General features: G+C 41.1%; 1 protein-coding gene and 1 long non-coding RNA gene across 3 annotated transcripts in view; both read left to right on the top strand.

Annotated features, from left to right (window-relative positions):
* The window catches only part of LOC109028916 (uncharacterized), a 176,651-nt gene that overhangs the window by 63,476 nt on the left and 90,902 nt on the right, over positions 1–22,273 (top strand). The gene's annotated exons all lie outside the window — the stretch shown is intronic.
* On the top strand, positions 10,965–11,399 carry LOC101137639 (small ribosomal subunit protein eS25-like). Its single transcript, XM_055356252.2, has one exon. It carries the CDS (start codon positions 10,980–10,982, stop codon positions 11,352–11,354), a length of 375 nt encoding a protein of 124 aa, XP_055212227.1. The 5' UTR covers positions 10,965–10,979; the 3' UTR covers positions 11,355–11,399.

Here is a 22,273-nt window from a genome sequence, read left to right on the forward strand (position 1 = left end):
GTGTGATTAAACCACTACACCACATGGTAAAGATCCCTTAGAAAAATGCCTATGTTAGCAGGCACAAATAAGGGACACTCCTAGCTATTCAAAATTATTTTTGTCTTCTTAAACCCTAAAATAAAAAAGCACAAAACAAGAAATGGCTAACTGAGATAACTATAACATTTGAGGTGGGATGGTTTTATAGACCTTATATACCATTTTAACTCTTTTAGGTTAAATCCCACTTCGTTGTTCAGTGATCTCAAAATGTGTTATGAATTCTCTTTGGTAGATTTTCACATCAGTATTTCAAATCACCTTACTCTAGATGTTTTTCTCTTGGGTGTTCTTTTTGTTAATATTTTTAACTTCACAAAGCTCTTTTCTATCATTTTAGTCAGTTAATTGAAAGCAAAGCTTAAAGGAAACCAACATGTTTAAAATAAACTTTTTAGGGTTGGAGACTACATGCTTTTTGTTATTTTTCTTGCTCTGATATCTCATTAGTGTTATCACATTCCTGAAATACCTAAAATGGTTAAAAGCATGAAAAGCACAAGTATTGAAAGACCTTAGGAGACTGCATTTTGAAGCCCTCAAAAATGTGAACCGGGAAATACATAAAACAACTTTGTTTGTTGGGGTTAAGGTCATGGGAAATACATCTGTTTGCATTTGTGGAGTATACTGTCATAGAAAACTACGCCGCATGAAGCAATGGAGCAAAAAGCACAGCAGCAATATGCGGTTACATCATCTGCTAAGCATGTATATTACAAATTACTTGACAGCAATCATCATGATATTCTGGATCCCACCAAAATGTTATGATTTAAACATCCACAACAAAGGCTGTGCCCAGAAGCCTTTGTTCTGAGCAGGGTTTATTTGAAGAAAATGGAATGTGATTGTAATAAGAAGCCTGGGCTGGCTGTGTCTCTCCAACTCATTAGGCTGCATGAGGTGGTAGGGTGAAGGGAGATGGGCTGGGGAGAGGCTCGTGAGTTCCACACAACACCCTGGGGCTTCACAAGGGAAGAGGAATGACAGGTGCGGAGGAGATATATGAAGTTCTCCATCAGATAGCTCCCTCAGAGTTGGAGTCCTAGCCTTCAGGGCAGAACTCTCAGGAGGTGCACTCTATCATAGTCAAAAATTCCAGTGATACATTGTTCATGAGAAAAATCAGACAAGGCAATTACAGGAAAGAGCAGGAAGCCACCTCCGTCTTCCAATCAGATTTTCAATATTTAACCATCACTTCCTAAGTACAGTTGGGCTCTCTGAATTATGCAGCATCCACAAGACTGTCGGAGAAGATTTGTTCCTAATAATGGATTTTTGCATCACAAATGAATAGGGTTCTTTGTCTTTATATTCATCTCTCTTCTCTGTGGTTACTTCTTCCTAATTTGCGTTTTTACCTGTCACTTTGCCTATAAGAAATGTGAAAAATATGAAGAATCCTCTTTTATTATCATGGCCTATGAGTGCCCAAACTGTTTGACCCTATATGAATTAAATACACTTTTTTGGATATTTTGTTCTCCCTGTATGTAGGGTTTCAAATGGGTGCAAATAATATACAGTTAAATCTAAATGTGCTCTTTCCACCAGAAGAATAAAAACAGGCACTAGTCTGTTACCAGCTGAAGATGAGAAAGTGGAAATAGGCGTAGCTGAGATAAATTAAAAAAAAATGGGAGCCTTGGGCATTTTTCATAACAGCCCTGGAGTTAGTGGTTGGCTGGGAGGAGGGACTGTCCTGTGTGTGGCTTTGAAGTTATGTGGAAGTCATTCACATTTAGGACATTATTCTCAGGCTATGGGGGTAAGGGTGATGCTCATATCTTGTAGAGAGAGAATGTTCACTTACTGAAACCCTGCCTGGACTTTGTCCTTTTCCAGGCACCATTTAACTATTAGGAGTTCTAGATCATACTTGGCATTAAGGATGTCATAACAAACTCCACTTTCTAAGGTTTCTGATCCTTAAATATAATCAAGAGAAGTAATGGTTTATTTTCATCTGCATGCATTCTCATGCCTTTGTTGAGACTATGCCAGGGAAAAGCAAGAACATCCATTTAATGGGAAGTGTCATATCTTCCTCCGACCCACCCTCCCTTCCTTTCTTCATTCCTTCCTTCAGCAGAGGTTTTCAAGTGCTTGCCATGTGCCAGATAGGCACTGTGCTAGGCTCTGGGGAAATCACAACTAACGACATGCAGCCTGTGTTTCAGGGATGATTTTACATTCCAGTATGGAATACAGAAAAGTGAACAGGCAATTGCAACTCAGTGTAATAAGTAGAATACATCTTCTGATTATAATTACAACAATAATAGGGGTGTATTTCTTAGGTCATTCTCTCAACTATCCGTTGAGCTAGGTAGTAATTTTATTCCTGTTTTACTGAAAAAGCTTGAGGCTTGGTCAATTTTGCAAGTTCATAAACTTAGCAAGTGTAAAGCTGGAATTTGAATCCTGGCCTGTGGAATTTGAATCCTGTTTGTGCAGTCCTAGAACTCAAGCACTTAACTTTGACACTAATTGGTTGCTATGGGAAAACATGGTGGTGGGAATGTACATCTGGCATAGTCTTGGAAGTCCCAGAGGGTGGTTACAGAAGGCTTCTTAGAGGAAGTTACAACTAATCTGAGGATTGAAGAGAGAATAATAGTGAAAAGAATAAGGCATGAAGAATAAGCTATATTTAGGTTGGAAACCTGGCCATTCCTACCTCTTAGCTTGGGTAAAATAAACTGCCTTATCTATTAAAAAAAAAATGAGGCTAATATTATCCCTATTTCAGAGTTGTTAGAATGAAATGAGATAGCATAGCATATGTGAAAGTTTTAACATAAGGCTTGGCATTAGGAAGACACCCAGTAAATGTTTATTTTCTACGCTTTTCCAAGCAATAATAGCGTTCTGCATTTTACCATGTGTGCCATGGAATGTGTGATCTGCCTTAACCCAAAAGCCATGGGATAATTCAGATAGTTTAAAATGAGAGTTTAGATTATTTATTCTAATTTATATTAGTACTAACCCTAATATTGCCTTGGTTATTTTGGGTATTTCACTTATCTACTTGCCTAACAACTCATTCAGCTATTACTGGGTGTATTTTAGAATAAACATTCCTGGAGGAAAAAGATGTTTGGCTATTTCTCAGAAATAACGGAGCTTGAAAGGAGCATTTATCAAAACAACTAAAAAAAAATCTCTGTGACTGGTTGCTGGATTAAAGGAAGAAGACATGAATCTAAAACATAATAAATTACTAATTGTTTCTCAAGTTCATGGCCATTTGTAACATTTAAAAATAATTATGTACATTATGATAGAATTACTTTCAGATGTAAGAAACCCCTCTTCTCCACACCATTTAATTAAACATTAGGTACTGTTGAAACAAATGGATGGAATTGGTTTAGGATAAATGGTTGTACCACTGTTACTGCAAGATGAATACTCATAGGCAAGATTCACAATCTTTCTCATTAAATCTCTTTTCCTCTTATGTGTCATATCTCAGTTCATATCTCAGTTAATATTATCACCATCCTCTAAATTACTCAGGCTAAAAACTTTGACTTATTTTTGTCTTCTCTTTATATCAAACCAGTTGTTAAATGTGGTAGGCAGAATTCTAAGATGGTCCCCAAGATTCCTGCAACCTGGTTTAACACTTTCTATAGAATTTCTTCCCTTTAAGCGTAGGTGGGTCCTATGAATATGATGATGTCACTCTAGCGATTAGGTTACATTATATGGCAAAGGCAAAGGGATTTCACAGATGGAATTAAGGTCCCTAGTCACTTGATTTTGACTTAATCAAAGTGGATTATCCTAGGTGGGCCTGATCTAATCAGATGAGCCCTTTAAAACAGGGATTTAGCCTTCCTGAGCCCAGACATTTGGAGTAGCAGATGTACTCTTGCTGGTTCTGAAGAAATAAACTGTAATGTGATCAGAAGAAAGAGCATGCGGTGAGAATATGAGAGTGACCTCTAGGAGCTAAGAGGTGGTTTCCAGCCAGTAAGTACCAAGAAAAATGGGGAAGTCAGTCATATAACTACAAAAAAAATTGAATTCTGCCAACAACCCAATTAAGCTTGGAAGCAGATTCTTCCCTAGTCAAACCTTCAGATAGGAATGTAACCCAACTGAAACCTTTACTGCAGCCTTGTGAGACCTGAGCAGAGACCTAGCTAAGCCACACCTGGACTCAACCCACAAACTGTGAGACAGCAAATGTATGTTGCTTTAACTGACTACACTTGCATTAGCTTGCTATGCAGCATAGAAAACTAACACATTAAGTTCTCTTCATTCTCCCCTTCTGGTGTCTTTATCTATCCCCTTTTCTCTATTACTATGGCCCTCATTTATGTCTTCATGTCTCTCACCTGAACTAATAACTTTCTAACTAGTCTTGTCATTTTCAATTTTTCACTTCTCCAGGAAATCCACTGCCCCTATATCCACTGTATTCTGTCTTATAGAAATGTAGTTTTGATTATATCTCCCCCTTTAAAAATTCTCATTGCTGCCAGTTTTCTCCACTGTCAAGGGAGTATAGCTTTGTCATTTGGGCTACGAGTTTTTGATTTAGAGAGCTATGGATTTGAATTTAAATTCCAACACTTAACTAACTTTATGAACATGGGCAGTGAATAAACATCTTTAAGCCTCAGTTTGTAAAGCAGAGATTATAATTTTCCCTTCCTTGTAGGGTTATTGTGAGAATTAAATGAGATAATGCATGTAAAGATTATGTCACATAGTATGTGCTCAATAAATCATAGCTATTATTGTGGTTATTATGTAATTAAATTCAAACTCTTATTCTGGTACTCAAAGTTACTAATGATCCTCAATAGCTTTTTCAGCCACATCTCGTACATCTTTATGCAAATCTTGTGGATCAGCCATGACAGCCTATCAAAAAACTTGAAGTCCTTGGTTGCATATTATGCAATACTTTTTTTGGTCTATTTTCTTCCCTCAAATTAGAGTCCCTCCCAACCCTCCACTCTACACTTATCAAAATTTTGTTACTCTTTTGAGGCCTCCCCTCTAACTAGGGCTAGCTTTCAGCTAGCACCTGTAAGTATTCCTTTACTGAGTACTTATAGCCCAAGTCTGTTCTGCTTTGTTGGAGGCCCATTCTGATTTGTGGTGCCATATAATTTGTTGGTTTTTCTATCACCCCTACCTACAACCTTCCTTTTCTTTTATCTTTTGACTCAGAATTTATCTTTGTGTTCCTGCAGCAGTTTTCTTGCCCCTATGCTTAGTATGTCAAACTATGTTTTGAACTCCAACCTGCTCACATAGTTGGGTACCTCCCCATATAAAAAAGGGATCATTTTTTATATTCCCAGTTCGCTTGGCACATAATAAGTACTCAAAACCTTGTTGGATGATTAAGAATTAGTTTCACTGACCTCCTTGTCAGTCCTAAGAATGATGGAGCAAATTTTTGTAATGGATAATAACTACTAATGGTTGACTGGCTTTAGAAACATCTTATTTGGCTTAAATAATTAAATATTCTACATAAGAATGCATCAAAGTAAACTATGTGTGCTTTATAAAGCACAATAAAATCCATGAAGAATCTAGATGGCCAATTTATTTAAATAAACATATCTCTATCTTTATATATGCTTCTTTGACGGAATAATTTCAGATCTTCATTGTTCCAACAAATCTTTTTATTGCAAACAATTGCATTTATTATCCTGCAAAAAGTCTTGAGATACCACCTAGTGTAGAGGTCTGGAGACTTGAATCCGTGTAAAGTAGGAACTGTGTCTTCCCTTTCTCTCTGTTAACATACTCCTGTTGATACATACACTCTGCCTGGCTTCTTCTTCCATAGCCAGTTGAGGACCATTCTTGCTGGAAAATGTAGACCTCAAATAGAAATTATGCAGCCTCGCCTTCTTTTCTTCTGGTAATTATGCATAGATGTTCCCAAGAAGTATTTGAATGCTGAGGAAATCATTTTGTCTTGAGAAATATAATCTTTTACTTTCTTTTTCTCTCCCTGCCTCCCTCCCTCCCTCCCTGTCCCCCTCCTTTCTCACTCTCTTTCCTTTTGAGGCAGGGTCTCACTCTGTCACGCAGGCTGGAGTGCAGTGGTGCGATCTCAGCTTACTGCAGCCTTGGCCTCTTGGGCTCAAAGCGATCCTTCCACCTCAGCCTCCATAGTAGCTGCAACTACAGGCACACACCACCAAGCCCAGCTAATTTTTATGTTATTTATAGAGACAGAGTTTTGCCATGTTACCCAGGCTGGTCTCGAACTCCTGGACTCCAGTAATACACCTGCCTCAGCCTCCCAAAGTACAGGTGTGAGCCACTGTGCCTGGCTCACTGTACAGGATTACAGGTGTGAGCCACTGTGCCTGGCCAACCTCATTTCTTTCTGAGCAATAGCTTTTTAAAACTTTATTCTTAGAAGATAATAATAGCAATGATAGCCTTTTGTGTTATTAGTTGTATCCTCCTTTATTTCACCTTCTATTTATTCTAAATCGGAGCTAGGCAGACTAGTTTCTTTCATGAATTTCTTACTTCTTTCTTAGAATTTTAGAGTCCATGAAATACTGTAAATAATGTGTGTGTGTGTGTGTGTGTGTGTGTGTCTTTAAAAATGTTCGCTTTTTGTTAAACTCAGTGCTAGGTATTTTATGTGCATTTTCTTAGTTAATATTCCCAACAAACCTACGTGGTATATACTATTACTTCCTTCATTTTTCCAAGTGAAAACAACAAGCTTAGGTTAAGTGATTTTCCTAGGCAGTTTGTGCTCTTTTTGCTGTTCTTGCTTTACAAAGGAAAACTCTGAGACTTAAAGAGGTTAAATATCTTGCTCAATGTCACACAACTGGTAAGTCTCGCACCTAGGATTCAAACTTATATGTTTCTTGAGTCTATAGTCTGAGCTTTTACCCTCTGTGCTATAGCTCCTTCCTTTCCTTTGAAGTTCTTGACATCTGCTTTCTTAACATCTTCAGCACATGCCAGCCTCTGCCCTGTATTTTCTTTCTTATTACAAATTCCAAGATGACATGGTAACCATTCAGTTCTTCCTTGTAAGACAGAAATTGGTCCAAAAATAACAGTCTCTTTGCTGTATCTGCTATCATTTCAGAGATGATATTGTCAGTAAGGTAAGTAAAACAGTTTTTAACTACTTTACTTTGAGCTGCGAAGACTTCTAGTAAATGTTGTGAGAGTTTCCCATGAACATATAGCTTACCTCTGTGCCAGTTTTGTCATAGAAGCAGTCCATTATATTTAGTACATGAATGTCCCCAAGACTGTGCAGGAAATCAGATCCACACATACTGAATCATAGACTTAGGCATTATAATGGAGGACTCTGTTTCCAGAAGAATAAAGAATCCTTAATTATACCACAACTTTTAGAAAAGACAAAAGTTGACAGGACATAGTGGTTGACATCTGTAATCCAAGCACTTTGGGAGGCTGAGATGAGAGGATTGGTTAAGCCCAGAAGTTCGAGACCAGCCTGATCAATGGCAAGACCCTATCTCTACAAAAAAAAAAGCAAATGGGCATGGAGGTGCATTCCTGTAGTCTCAGCTACTTGGGAGGCTGAGGTGGGAGGATTGCTTGAGCCTGGGAGGTTGAAGCTGCGGTGAGCTATGATTGCACCACTGCACTCCAGCCTGGATGACAGAGTGAAAGAAAAGATAAAATAAAAGTTGATGATGTTCTACTTTTTAATTCAATTTCTTTAATATTAGTTTGTTCCTTTATAACCAAGCATCAGTTTGGCATCTTGACCCCAATGACCTCAATTGATGGCAAAGGCTCTGCTATTTTTGTTTTCAGACAGGATTTCACTCTGTCACTTATGCTGGAGTGCAGTGGTATGATCACAGCTCACTGCAGGCTTGACCTCCTGGGTTCAAGTGATCCTCCTACTTCACCTTCCAGGGTAACTGAGACTACAGGCATGTGCCACCACCCCAGGCTAATTTTTAATTTTTTGCAGAAACAGGGTCTCACTATGTTGCCCAGGCTGGGATGGGCTACTTTTGACATACCTAATGACCTCAATCTTGGTTTTAATTAGTTTAGGAAAATATAGTCTTTATTAGTAGCATTAATATGTTCACCCTTTTATTCCACACTCATAGTTTAGAAAATAACTACAGAGATATAATAGATACTCATAATTGCATATACACTGTATTAAGGTCAAAGGTGGCTACATTGTTAAAACTAAGCTGTTTTGGCCAACCAATGGCCAATTTCACCCAATGATAGCTTGAAACATTTTTCAAAAGTTCATGGATAGCTTAATACTTAGGTGGTGTGTTCACAGGTGCAGTAAACCACCGTGGCACAGGTTTACCTATGTAACAAACCCACACGTCCTGCGCATGTATCCTGGAACTTAAATTAAAAATTTAAAAAAGTTCATGGATGAATGTCCAAATTCAAGTATTAAAGTAAATTTAGGAGTATAAATATGTCATTATGAAAACTCAGGGCTGCCAGTATATTTTAAAAAGGAATTGATTATCTGTAATTTTTATTTGATTGAATAGGCTGTAGCATTCTTCTATAACGATTAACTCTGTTTCTCTCTCACTTTGTCTTAACCCAAATGGTCTTCACTATGCTCCTGGTGACAAGTTTAAGAATTCCCGTTAAGATTATATCTTATGTATCACTGGGCTTTCCCCCTTCCTTTTATATTTAATCCATTCATTTCTAGAAGAAATTCTCTTTAGTTGTCATATTCTTCACAAGAATTATACCAAATATTAATAATAACTCATTTATTATTGTTAGCATCAATGGTAGAGTTACCATATAATTTCTTACCTACATCAGAAAATGTGTGAGAGTGAAAGGGAACACTATTAATTGTTACTTTCTTATATTAAAATATCAAATTCACCCTTGTTATCTGTCTTAGGGTCTTTATTTGCAACAAACATAAATCCACTGAAATTAACTTAAGTAAATGAATTTATTGGAAGGGAATGGGGATGGCTTACTAAACCCTAGGATAAGAAATGAAGCTGAGACTTTTGAGGATCTGAACCCAGCACATGCAAAGCCAAGAGCTTGACGTGTTGCTCTCTGCTTTCGAGGGGTCATAGATTACTAACTTAGTGATTAAGTCCATGCCTTTTTTAGGAGCCATAAGTAATGAACCATTCTCAGAATGATAGATCAAGGATGCCATGAAGTGTCTTTCCATTACCATTATATACCTATTTATTGCTGTCGTAGTTCATTTTTCACGTTTTCACAAACACCCGTAATTTGCCACGTAAGCATGCTGCCATGTACATAATAGATGAGTAAACATTTGTTGAATGAATAAGTATTATAACTCACTTTTAGAATGCTGTCACATTCCTTCTTTTACATGAAGATGTGACAGTGACATTTGTTCCTCCATTGACTGATTATGCACATCAGTATTGCCCTGGGCAGGATTGATGTGACTGATCTGACACTTTATCTTTGTGTTCCTTGCAGACTTTAATTTTCCACCTAACACATGAAAATCTTAGAAGATCAAATAACACTAGTCCAGGATAATTATCTTCAAAAACCATTTGATTGGTTTTCTTTGAAAGTCAGGCTTACTGACTTGAAAAAAAATTTTTTTAAGTAATTGAGCAGTGTGAATTAATTAAAAGTCTGAATTAACAAAATCTGCCAGAATAGACTTCATTTAATTTTTTTTTTGTAGAAATTACAAAAGTGCCAGGAATTTAATTCTCTGAGTGACACCCTTGTGGTGAGATTAGGTCAATAAAAAGCTGGAGAAAACAGCCAGAAGTTTCTTCGCACAATTGTTCTATACCAGAACCTCCCTGGCTCCTGTCTGGGGTTTTTCCCTCCCCTTATTGTTCCTCATCAGAATTGGTCCCTGGGACCCTGGTCTTTGGATCTGCTTTCCTCCCAGCATCTTAGCAAGTCATTTCTGATTCCCACCCAAACTCTTCTGCTCCCATTACCAACAATTCCAACTGGATTTCTAGCATCTATCTTTAAATATCTCTTGACATCCCTTTGTGACAACATTAATTGTTGCCTCTACTGCATGATTTAGCTCTGCCTCCCACACCACAGACTAAGACTGATTACCAATTATGCACTGCTGGTAAAGATTTGGTTCCTAATTGTGAGGATACATTGTTTTTGTTTGTTTGTTTGTTTGTTTTTTGTTGTTGTTGATGTTGTTGAGGTGGAGTCTCGCTCTATTGCCCAGGCTGGAGTGCAGCGGCACAATCTCGGCTCACTGCAACCTCTGCCTCCTGGGTTCAAGCGATTATCCTGCCTCAGCCTCCCAAGTAGCTGGGACTACAGGTGCACGCCGCAACACCTGGCTAATTTTTGTATTTTTAGTAGAGATGAGGTTTTGCCATGTTGGCCAGGCTGGGCTTGAACTCCCGATCTCAGGTTATCTGCCCGCCTCTGCCTCCCAAAGTGCTGAGATTACAGGCGTCAGCCACTGCACCCGGCCTCATTGTTCATCGTTAATATATTTCCAAGCGTGGATCTTTGTATCTGCTCTAATGAAGAGATACAACTCGTTTATTATTGTTAGCATCAAAAGTAGAGTTACCATATAATTTCTTACCTACATCAGAAAATATGTAAGAGTGAAAGGGAACACTATTAATAATTACTCTGGAATAACAGGTGCACATCAGGATTGCCCTGGGCAGACTGAGACTATTGTCACCCTAATCATTACTGATTATCTGGCTTCTCTAGGAAAATATTTTGTTTCTGTATTGAGATTCATTTATTTTTCTTCATGTGTTTAAATCTCTTTTTGAGTTTGCTAATTTCTGGAAATAAGCAGTTCAGTAAGTAGATTAGAGATCAGTCTTATTGAAATGCTCTTTAGTCCTTTTTGTCCGACATCTTAGCGAGGCTGCGGTGTCTGCTGCTGCTGTCCGAGCTTCACAATGCCACCCAAGGATGACAAGAAGAAGGATGCTGGAAAGTCGGCCAAGAAAGACAAAGACCCAGTTAACAAATCCGGGGGCAAGGCCAAAAAGAAGAAGTGGTCCAAAGGCAAAGTTCGGGACAAGCTCAATAACTTAGTCTTGTTTGACAAAGCTACCTATGACAAACTCTGTAAGGAAGTTCCCAGTTATAAACTTATAACCCCAGCTGTGGTCTCTGAGAGACTGAAGATTCGAGGCTCCCTGGCCAGGGCAGCCCTTCAGGAGCTCCTTAGTAAAGGACTTATCAAACTGGTTTCAAAGCACAGAGCTAAAGTAATTTACACCAGAAATACCAAGGGCGGAGATGCTGCAGCTGCTGGTGAAGATGCATGAATAGGTCCAACCAACTGTACATTTGGAAAAATAAAACTTTATTAAAAAAAAAAAAGGAAAGAAATGCTCTTTAAAAGCGAACAAACGCCATGCCAAAACCTTAGACTTTCAAAACTAAGGAACATTTGACATTTTACAAATACTTGACATGGACACTTTCCTTTTAAAAGGAATTGATTACCTTGTCAGAAGAAGTTACCTACTTTTTTCTTTGTTCACAAATAAGTACTAGTTTATGTACCTTAGGATGGCATTAAGTCTTTAGGTTTTTTTTTTTAGAAGCCCCTGTGATGTAGACCAGTATGGACCATAATTCAAAGTTCTGTAATAGAAACATGCATCCAAAATTGACTAAGTAGTTTTGCCTCTTTTATGTAGCAATTTCTAAATTTTTAAGTTTTGGATAATTCTTTATATATACATTATATACATATATATTTATAGAATATCTGAATTGATAATTACCTCACAAACCATCTAATTTGGTGGTTTTCCCCCTTGGCTGCATATCTGAATATTTGGAGAGCTTTAAAAAAATACTGTCTTTTCTATCTCCAGAAATTCTAATTTAAGTGGTCTGGGATGGAACCCAGGCATAGACATTAAAAAAAAATGCCTCAGGTGATTCTCATGAGCAGTCAGGGCTGAGGCGTCTCTGATTTAATTCAACCCTGGTGTTTCACATCTGAGAAAATTGAGGCCCCTCTTACTTAGCTGTTACTGTGGGTTAACAATCTAAATATCTCTGTGAATCTCTAGATGCTTTTAAAAGGGCTCTGCAAATGTGACATCACCTTCTTTATTTAGAACTGATCATAATTTTTATGGCTTCCAACAGATGTCTTGGTTTCTTGAATTATCCTTTCACGTCATGGGGCTTCTAAGGCACTTGCTGCCAAAGGAGCCGGAAGGTATGCCTCTTTTTCTGTTCTCCAGGTAGTAGAGCATATTTTAGCTTTTTATTTCTTGCCAGTATTCTTGCTTCACTTTCTTCATTTATCTTTTGTGCACTAAAGTTTGTCTTCTAACACTTTAGATTATGTGGATTACATGCCTGAAGATGTCAAACTTCAAAAATGCTTCTCTTTTGCCTTTATATTTGAATGATAGTTTAGCTCAGGGGTCAGCAAATTATGGCCCAAGGGCCAAATCCAATAAGCTGCCTGTCTTTATAAAGTTTTATTAGAACACAACCATGCCCTTTGATTTATATGTTGTCCACAGCTGCTTTCAGGCACAACAGCAGAATTGAGTAGCTGTGACAGAGATTGTACGAGCCACAAAGCTGAAAATATTTACCATCTGGTCCTTTACTTTAAAAGTTTTCTAACTGATTAGCTAATTAAACTCTCTGGACTGCAAGAGATTTGTAAGCATTGCACCTCTATCTTCTAAAGGTAAATAAAGCTGTAGAGATACCAGAGGTCAACTTGATTCCCACCTACACTTCCATTACCTACATTAATGACTTGGTCTTTTTGCATGATTAAAGGGTTTTTTCCTTTATCTCTGAAATCTCATAACTTTTAAGCTAATCTTAGTGTCACTTATTCTTCATCAGTTTTTCTTACCACACTGTACGTTTGATTCTTTTTTGTTATTTTTTTTTTTTTTTTTTTTTTTTTTTATTGATCATTCTTGGGTGTTTCTCGCAGAGGGGGATTTGGTAGGGTTACAGGACAATAGTGGAGGGAAGGTCAGCAGATAAGCAAGTGAACAAAGTTCTCTGGTTTTCCTAGGCAGAGGACCCTGCGGCCTTCCGCAGTGTTTGTGTCCCTGGGTACCTGAGATTAGGGAGTGGTGATGGCTCTTAACGAGCATGCTGCCTTCAAGCATCTGTTTAACAAAGCACATCTTGCACTGCCCTTAATCCATTCAACCCTGAGTGGATACAGCACATGTTTCAGAGAGCACAGGGTTGGGGGTAGGGTCACAGATCAACAGGATCCCAAGGCAGAAGAATTTTTTCTTAGTACAGAACAAAATGAAAAGTCTCCCATGTCTACCTCTTTCTACACAGACACGGCAACCATCCGATTTCTCAATCTTTTCCCCACCTTTCCCCCCTTTCCATTCCACAAAACCGCCATTGTCATCATGACCCGTTCTCAATGAGCTGTTGGGTACACCTCCAAGCCGGGGTGGTGGCCGGGCAGAGGGGCTCCTCACTTCCCAGTAGGGGCGGCCGGGCAGAGGTGCCCCTCACCTCCCGGACGGGGCGGCTGGCCGGGCAGGGGGCTGACCCCCCCCACCTCCCTCCTGGTCGGGGCGGCTGGCCGGGCAGAGGGGCTCCTCACTTCCCAGTAGGGGCGGCCGGGCAGAGGCGCCCCTCACCTCCCGGATGGGGCGGCTGGCCAGGCGGGGGGCCGAACCCCCACCTCCCTCCCGGACAGGGCGGCAGGCTGGGCGGTGGGCTGACCCCCCCACCTCCCTCCCGGACAGGGCGGCTGGCCAGGCGGGGGGCTGACCCTCCACCTCCCTCCCGGACAGGGCGGCAGGCTGGGCGGTGGGCTGACCCCCCCACCTCCCTCCCGGACGGGGCGGCTGGCTGGGCTGAGGGGCTCCTCACTTCCCAGTAGGGGCGGCCGGGCAGAGGCGCCCCTCACCTCCCGGACGGGGCGGCTGGCCGGGCGGGGGGCTGACCCCCCCACCTCCCTCCCGGACGGGGCGGCTGGCCGGGCTGAGGGGCTCCTCACTTCCCAGTAGGGGCGGCCGGGCAGAGGCGCCCCTCACCTCCCGGACGGGGCGGCTGGCCGGGTAGAGGGCTGACCCCCCCACCTCCCTCCCGGACGGGGCGGCTGGCCGGGCGGGGGGGCTCCTCACTTCCCAGTAGGGGCGGCCGGGCAGAGGTGCCCCTCACCTCCCGGACGGGGCGGCTGGCCAGGCGGGGGGCTGACCCCCCCACCTCCCTCCCGGACGGGGCGGCTGGCCGGGCGGGGGGTTGACCCCCCCACCTCCCTTCCGGACGGGGTGGCTGGCCGGGCGGGGGGCTGACCCCCCCACCTCCCTCCCGGACAGAGCGGCTGGCCGGGCAGAGGGGCTCCTCACTTCCCAGTAGGGGCGGCCGGGCAGAGGCGCCCCTCACCTCTCGGACCGGGTGGCCGGCCAGGCGGGGGGCCGAACCCCCACCTCCCTCCCGGACAGGGCGGCAGGCTGGGCGGTGGGCTAACCCCCCCACCTCCCTCCCGGACGGGGCGGCTGGCCGGGCGGGGGACTGACCCCCCCCACCTCCCTCCTGGACGGGTTGGCTGGCCGGGCGGGGGGCTGACCCCCCCACCTCCCTCCCGGACGGAGCGGCTGGCCGGGCAGAGGGGCTCCTCACTTCCCAGTAGGGGTGGCCGGGCAGAGGCGCCCCTCACCTCCCGGACAGGGTGGCTGGCCGGGCGGGGGGCTGATCCCTCCACCTCCCTCCCGGACGGGGTGGCTGGCCGGGTGGGGGGCTGACCCCCCCACCTCCCTCCCGGACGAGGTGGCTGCCGGGCGGAGACGCTCCTCACTTCCCAGACGGGGTGGCTGCTGGGCGGAGGGGCTCCTCACTTCTCGGGCGGGGCGGCTGCCGGGTGGAGGGGCTCCTCACTTCTCAGACGGGGCGGTTGCCAGGCAGAGGGTCTCCTCACTTCTCAGACGGGGCGGCAGGGCAGAGACACTCCTCACATCCCGGACTGGGCGGCAGGGCAGAGGTGCTCCCCACATCTCAGACGATGGGCGGCCGGGCAGAGAGGCTCCTCACTTCCCAGATGTGATGGCGGCCGGGAAGAGGCGCTCCTTGTTTCCTAGATGGGATGGCGGCCGGGCAGAGACGCTCCTCACTTTCCAGACTGGGCAGCCAGGCAGAGGGGCTCCTCACATCCCGGACGATGGGCGGCCAGGCGGAGACGCTCCTCACTTCCCAGACGGGGCGGCAGCCGGGCAGAGGCTGCAATCTCGGCACTTTGGGAGGCCAAGGCAGGCGGCTGGGAGGTGGTTGTAGCGGGCCGAGATCACGCCACTGCACTCCAGCCTGGGCACCATTGAGCACTGAGTTAACCAGACTCTGTCTGCAATCCCGGCACCTCGGGAGGCCGAGGATGGCAGATCACTCGCGGTTAGGAGCTGGAGACCAGCCCAGCCAACACAGCGAAACCCCGTCTCCACCAAAAAAATACGAAAACCAGTCAGGTGGGGCGGCGCACGCCTGAAATCGCAGGCACTCGGCAGGCTGAGGCAGGAGAATCAGGCAGGGAGGTTGCAGTGAGCTGAGATGGCAGCAGTACCGTCCAGCTTCGGCTTGGCAGCAGTACCGTCCAGCTTCGGCTCAGCATCAGAGGGAGACCGTGGAAAGAGGGGAGAGGGGAGAGGGGAGAGAGGAGAGGGGAGAGGGAAGAGGGAGAGGGAGAGGGAGAGCTCTTTTTTGTTATTTTTGAATGTTGTTTTGAACACCTATAATCCAAGGATGCCAGTTATCTACATTTTCATTTAACTTTGATGGGCTTGTATAGTTCTATCTTTTTTCATATATATTCCTATTACTTACTTTTTTAGCCCCGTATTCCGTGTATCTTATAGTATTTTCAGTAATGCCTATTCATCTTTTCCCTGGCTCTTGTATCTCTGCTTTAAGATTGTTAAAAATTCTTAAAATATATGACAATATGCTTGATCATAATTTTGTCTGCCTGGTGACAACATTTTTTTTTTTTAAAAAAAACAAATGTTCCTTCTTCATCTGCCATTTGTTTTTTCTGTTTCCTTCCTCTTTTTTTTTCTTGCAATATCTTTACATAGTTTGTATACTGGTTTATTTTTAATCACTGTTTATCTTTCAATGAGATAAGTTCTTTCTGACTATTTGCAGGAGATAGGACAGGGTTATGTTTTGAGCTGTAAAGAATTTTCTATGGTTCATAGTTGTGGCATAAACTACTAATTGTATCTTTCAACACTCATTTCTCCTTTCTTCTAAAACAATAGAACAGGTTCTATTCCTTGTCACTGTGCTCAGTTATAGCCCTAAAATTCTCAACTTTCCTTGCAGGGGGTTATAGCCATGTGACTGATCTTTGTCCAAGAATATGTAAAGCAAAAGTGTTGAGTTGGCTTTTAGGTAAGTATCTTAAATGTGAGAGGGAAATGGAGCCTTCTTCCTCATCTCTGCAGCCTAGAATATGGATTTAATGACCAGAGCTCCAGAAGCCATCTAAAACCATGAGGTGTGCTTGAAGATGGAAGCCATGTACGGAGGGTAGCAGAGCAGAAAGTTAGGAGCCTGGCTTCCTGATGACACCATGAAGTCACTATACAAGTCTTATTCCTGGAAATTTTAAAACAAAAAATAGCTTTTTTGAGATATAACTTATATATACAGTTCACCCCTTGAAAGTGTACAATCCAATGGTTTTTAGTTTGTTCACAGAGTTGTGCAACCATCACCACAATCAATTTTAGAACATTTGAAATTCTTTTAAATGAGAGAAAAATAATCATGTTAAAGTTTTTTGGGTTTTTTTGTTACGTAGTTGAACTTCATCTTAACTGATATGGTAATAAAGCTTTTTATAACACAGAGTTGTGTTAGTGTGAGTATGTGGGTATGCAAGAGAATCGCTTTGCCTTTATTTTTTCACTGCTTACCAAAAGTGCCAGCTTGGAGTTCAGGATCTTCCTCTATCCTGCCTCATCTCACCAATAACTTGCTTCCTGTTGAAATGTCATGTCTGTGCAGTTCTGCTTTCAGTCCCAGCTTCCCTACTTCTCTAAGGTGCCAAACAAGCACCAAAGAAGTTTCCCCTCTAAGCCTGCATGTTCCAACACCATTGTTTAGACAAGGAATTGGTGGTTGCTGTCCCACTTCTTAGGAGAGCACATGCTCTGCAGGGTTGTCTGGGCTCTACATTTTCCGGTGGGTCCTGGCTTTGTCTTCCTCATGGGCCAATTTAATGGGCTCTTCCCAGTAGACTCTACATTAGGCAGCCCCTTCCTTACAGCATGGTTCAGATTTACAGTCATTTCCTAGTTTTCTCAAGGATGGAACTTGCATTCTGTTTTCCTTCTTCTGCTTGTTGCAGTGTGACTTTGGAGAAGAGAAAGGAGACAGATGTTTTTACTCCACCATTTTAAAACCAGAAGTTTCCTTGCTTAATTTTAAAATAACTCTTTTTTATTTATTTAGCAGAGGATATATGGTCACCAATCAGTGGTAACTACTATTAACATTTGGGAGAATATTTTTCCAAACTTTCTCTCCGTCAATCTCTCTCTCTCTCTGTCTCTATCTGTCTATATTAACCTATTTAATTTCTGGAAAACATGATATAGAATTATTAAATAGTCTACAACTTTGTTTTTAATTGGCCTTTGGCATCTCAGTGTATGAATATACCGTGAGTTATTAACCAGTCCCCTAGTTTGGGCCACAGGCCACAGGGTTGAAGAGCATTACCTCAACTCTAGTGGTGAGGTTGACATAATTACTGAGCTCTAGGCTCTCATATGAACATAGGCACAAAAGGCCACAGACTTTCAAGGACTGGGATACCTGCTCTGCTGGGGGTTCCCAACATCATAAGACCCAATGGACCTCTCTACTTCCCATTGAAGTCTTTTAAAAAATACTTTTAAAATTTTAAACCAATTTTAGACTTATGAAATAGTAAAAGTAGTACAGAATTCCTTATATTCCTTACCCCATGTTCCTTAAAGTTAACATCTTACATAAGAATAATAAAATGATCAGGAACAGGATATTAACATTGGTACAATACTGGCAACTAAACAGAAGACCTTATTTGAATTTCATCAATGTTTCCATTAATGCCTGTTTTCTGTACTAGGATGCTAACAATGATCCCAGATTGCATTTATTTATTTCTCCTCAGTTTCTTTCAGTCTATAAGTCTATAACAGTTCCTCAGTCTTTCCTTTTTTTTTTTTTGTGACATTCACACTTTTAATAAGTACCAGTCAGTTAATTTGTAGAATGTCATTCAATTTGGAATGTTTTCTCATGATTGGATTGAGGCTGTGTGTTTTTGGCAAGAGCACTACAAAAATACACCTGTATCTTTCTCAAGGTATCATTATCCAGGAGTAATGATCTTGATATGTCTTATTGCTGGAGGACTTTATCTTGATCAGTTGTTTTAAGTCGGTGTCTGATCAGTTAGGCCAAATTAATGTTTTTTAGCCACACAGTGGCCTATCGAGACACTATCTCCCATATTTACTTAGGTTAGTTACCCATCCATTTCAGTGTGGTTATGTTATTCATTTGTGTATGATTAGGTTCATTTGTTGGTGTTTCTACTCGGTTCTGGGTTCTCCTTTCCTTGCATCCTGGTTGATTTTAAGTTTTTGTTTATTTTGAGGATATGTGAAGGGTTTGTGAAACTGTGGTTCTAAGAGTCAGAGCTATACAAAAATAGTACTTGGAGAAGTGTGACTCCCTCCTCATCCCTAAAACTCTGTTTCCATTCACCTCTTTTCTTCTCTTTTTCCACTTGCTTCCTTAGGTAACCACACTACTAAGCTTCTATTTATCCTTCTTTTAGATCTTTTGCACAAAGGAGCAGACACCTTTGCATTTTCTATCTTCTTCTTATGTCCTAGAGATACTCTTTCGGGCCTTGCTTTTTTCGCTTAACAGTATGTCCTGGAAATCATGCCATGCCTGTTCAGAGACCTTCTTCATTCTTTTTTTACCACTGCATAGTATTTCATGGTGTGGATGTATCATAGTTTATTCAACCACTTTACTATGTATGGGCATTTGGGTCGCTTCCAGTATTGTACAGCTACAAACAAAGCTGCAATGAATAACCTTGCATATACGTATTAATGCGTAGTTGAAAGTATATGTTTGGGGTAGATTCCTAGAAGTGGGATTGCTGTTGAAAGGTAAAAATGTATGTAGTTTTGTTAGGTATTGCCAAATTTATTTCCAGAAGGGTTGTACCATTTGCATAATTGGTACATAAAACCCATAAAAATGACTTTTTCCTCACAGCATCACCAACAGAATGTGTCGTCAAGTTTTTAAACTTTAACCAGTCTGGTGAGAAATGATACTTACTGTGTTTTAATTTGTATTTCTCTAATTATGAATGAATTTCAGCATTTTCCCATATATCTGAAGGCCATTTTTAATGTCCAGTTTTTGTGAATTGCCCATTCATGTCTTTTCCCATTTTTTATACTCTTAATTTTAATTTTTTTTTGAGACAGAATTTCTCTATTGCCCACGCTGGAATGCACTGGTGTGATCATGGCTCGTGGCAGCCTCCAACTCCTGGGTTCAAGTGATCATTTTGCCTTGGCTTCCCCAGTAGCTGGAACTATAGGGACATACCACCATGCTCTATTATTATTATTATTTTGGTGATGGGGGTCTCACTATTTTGCCCAGGCTGGTCCTGAATTCCTGGGCTCAAGTGATCCTCCTTCCTTGGCCTCCCAAAGTGCTGGGATTATAGGTATGACCCACCACGCCTGTCCTCCTATTTTTTTAAATTGAGTTTTCAGTCTTTTGTGTCTCAGTTATTAAGAGTTCTTCATATGTTAAAACTATTAGCCCTTTGTCTGTGGTATATGCTGTAAATCTTTTCTCTCAGTTTTGTCAGTTGCTTTTTGACTTTCTTTGTGGTGCTTTTGTTATATAAAATATTTTTTATTTTCAAGTAGTAAAATTTATAAATTTTGTTTTTTATTGCCTCTGATTTTTTTTATTTTTTATTGCCTTGGGATTTTGAGTCATCCTTAGAAAACTTTTCCCTACACTGAGATTAAAAGTGAGTTTACTCATAGTTTCTTCTAGTACTTTTACAGTTTTATTTTTAAATATTTAGATCCCTAATTTATTTGAAGTTTATTAATATGGATGATGTGAGAGATGGATCTAATTTTGTCTTTCTCCAAATGACTACCCAGGACCATTTGTTTAAGAGTGTCCATCTTTACTCCAGTGATTTGAGCTTATAAATGAGAACATGATATTTTGTTTTCTGTTCCTGCATTAATTCTCTTGCAATAATGGCCTCCAGCTGCATCCATGTTGCTGCAAAGGATGTGATTTCATTCCTTTTATGACTGTATAGTATTCTATAGTATATATGTACTATATTTTCTTTATCTAGTTCAGTGTGGATGGACACCTAGTTTGATTCCATGTCTTTGCTTTTGTGAATAGTGCTGCGATGAACACACAAGTGTATACGTCTTTTTGGTGGAACAACCTATTTTCTTTTGGATATATACCTAGTAATGGCATTGCTGAGTTGATTGGTGGATCTGTTTTAAGTTTTTTGAAAAATCTCAGCCAGGCAAAGTGGCTGATGCACTTTGGGACATCCCAGCACTTTGGGACACTGAGGTAGGCGGATCACTTGAGGTCAGGAGTTCCAGACCAGACCAGCCGGGTCAACATGGCAAAATCCCATCTCTACAAAAATACAAAAATTAGCTGGGTGTGGTGGCACATGTCTGTAATCCCAGCTACTCAGGAGGCTGAGGCAGGAGAATCACTTGAACCCGGGAGGCGGAGGTTGCAGTGAGCCAAGACCATGCTACTGCACTCCACCCTGGGCAAAAGAGTGAGATTCCATATTTAAAAAAAAAATATCAAAACTGCTTTCCACAGTGGCTGAACTAATTTACATTCTCATCAACAGTGTATAAGCATTCCCTTTTCTCCACAGCCCTGCCAGCATTTGTTTTTTGACTTTTTAATGATTGCCATTTTGACTGCTATGACATGGTATCTCATTGTGGTTTTGATTTGCATTATCTCTGATGATTACTTATGTGGAGCATTTTCCCGTTTATTTCTTGGCCACTTATATGTCTTCTTTTTAGAAGTGTCCGTGTCTTTTGCCCACTTTTTCATGAGTTTTTTTTTTTTTCTTGTTGAGTTTTTTAGGTCCCTTATAGATTCTGGATATTAGACATTTGTTGGATGCATAGTTTGTCGTATTTTCTCCCATTCTGTAGGTTATCTGTTTACTCTGTTGATAGTTTCTTTTGCTGTGCAGAAGCTCTTTAGTTTAATTAGGTCCTACTTGTCAACTTTTGTTTTTGTTGCAATTGCTTTTGAGGACTTAGTCATAAATTCTTTCCCAAGACTGATGTCCAGAATGGTGTTTTCTAGGTTTTCTCCTAGGATTCTTAGAGTTTGAGGTCTTACATTTAAATCTTTAATTCATTTTAATTTTTGTAAATGGTAAAAGGTAGCAGGCTGGTTTCATTCTTCTGCATATGGCTAGCTAGCTATACCAGGACCATTTATTGAACAGGAAGTCCTTTCTCCATTGCTTATTTTTGTTGATTTTGTTGAAGATCAGATGGCTGTAGGTGTGCAGCTTTATTTCTGGGTTCTCTATTCTGTTTCATTGGTCTATGTGTCTGTTTTTGTACCAGTACAATGCTGCTTTGGTTACTGTAGCCTTATAGTCAGGTAATGTACCTTTGAAGTCAGGTAATGTGATGCCTCTGGCTTTATTCTTTTTTGCTTAGGATTGCTTTGGCTATTTGGGCTCTTTTCTGGTTCCACGTGAATTTTAGAATAGTTTTTTTCTAATTCTGTGAAAAATGACATTGGTAGTTTGATAGGAATAAGTGCTGAATCTGCAGATGGCTTTGAGCTGTATGGCTGTTTTAACAATATTAATTCTTCCAATCCATGAGGTTGGAATGTTTTTCCATTTGTTTGTGTAATCTTTGATTTCTTTCAGCAGTGAGAAAACTGACATCTTTATGCTGTTGACTTACCTAAACCAAGAACATTTTATTTTATTTTATTTTATTTTAGTTTTTCTGGAGTAATTTACAATTTTTTGTGGAGTCTTTTGGTTGATCTAGAACTAGGAAAAGACTGTCCTAGGCCATAAGTGGTCAGGAAAGAAAAAATACACTAGAAAATGTATCAAAGATCTGGTAAATATGCTTACATT

This window comes from Gorilla gorilla, chromosome 9 (genome assembly GCF_029281585.2).
Source record: "Gorilla gorilla gorilla isolate KB3781 chromosome 9, NHGRI_mGorGor1-v2.1_pri, whole genome shotgun sequence".
In the NCBI taxonomy this organism is placed as follows: domain Eukaryota; kingdom Metazoa; phylum Chordata; class Mammalia; order Primates; family Hominidae; genus Gorilla; species Gorilla gorilla.

Coding starts and splice junctions, on each gene's coding strand:
- LOC101137639 (XM_055356252.2), top strand. CDS start 10,980: ATGCCACCCAAGGATGACAAGAAGAAGGATGCTGGAAAGTCGGCCAAG.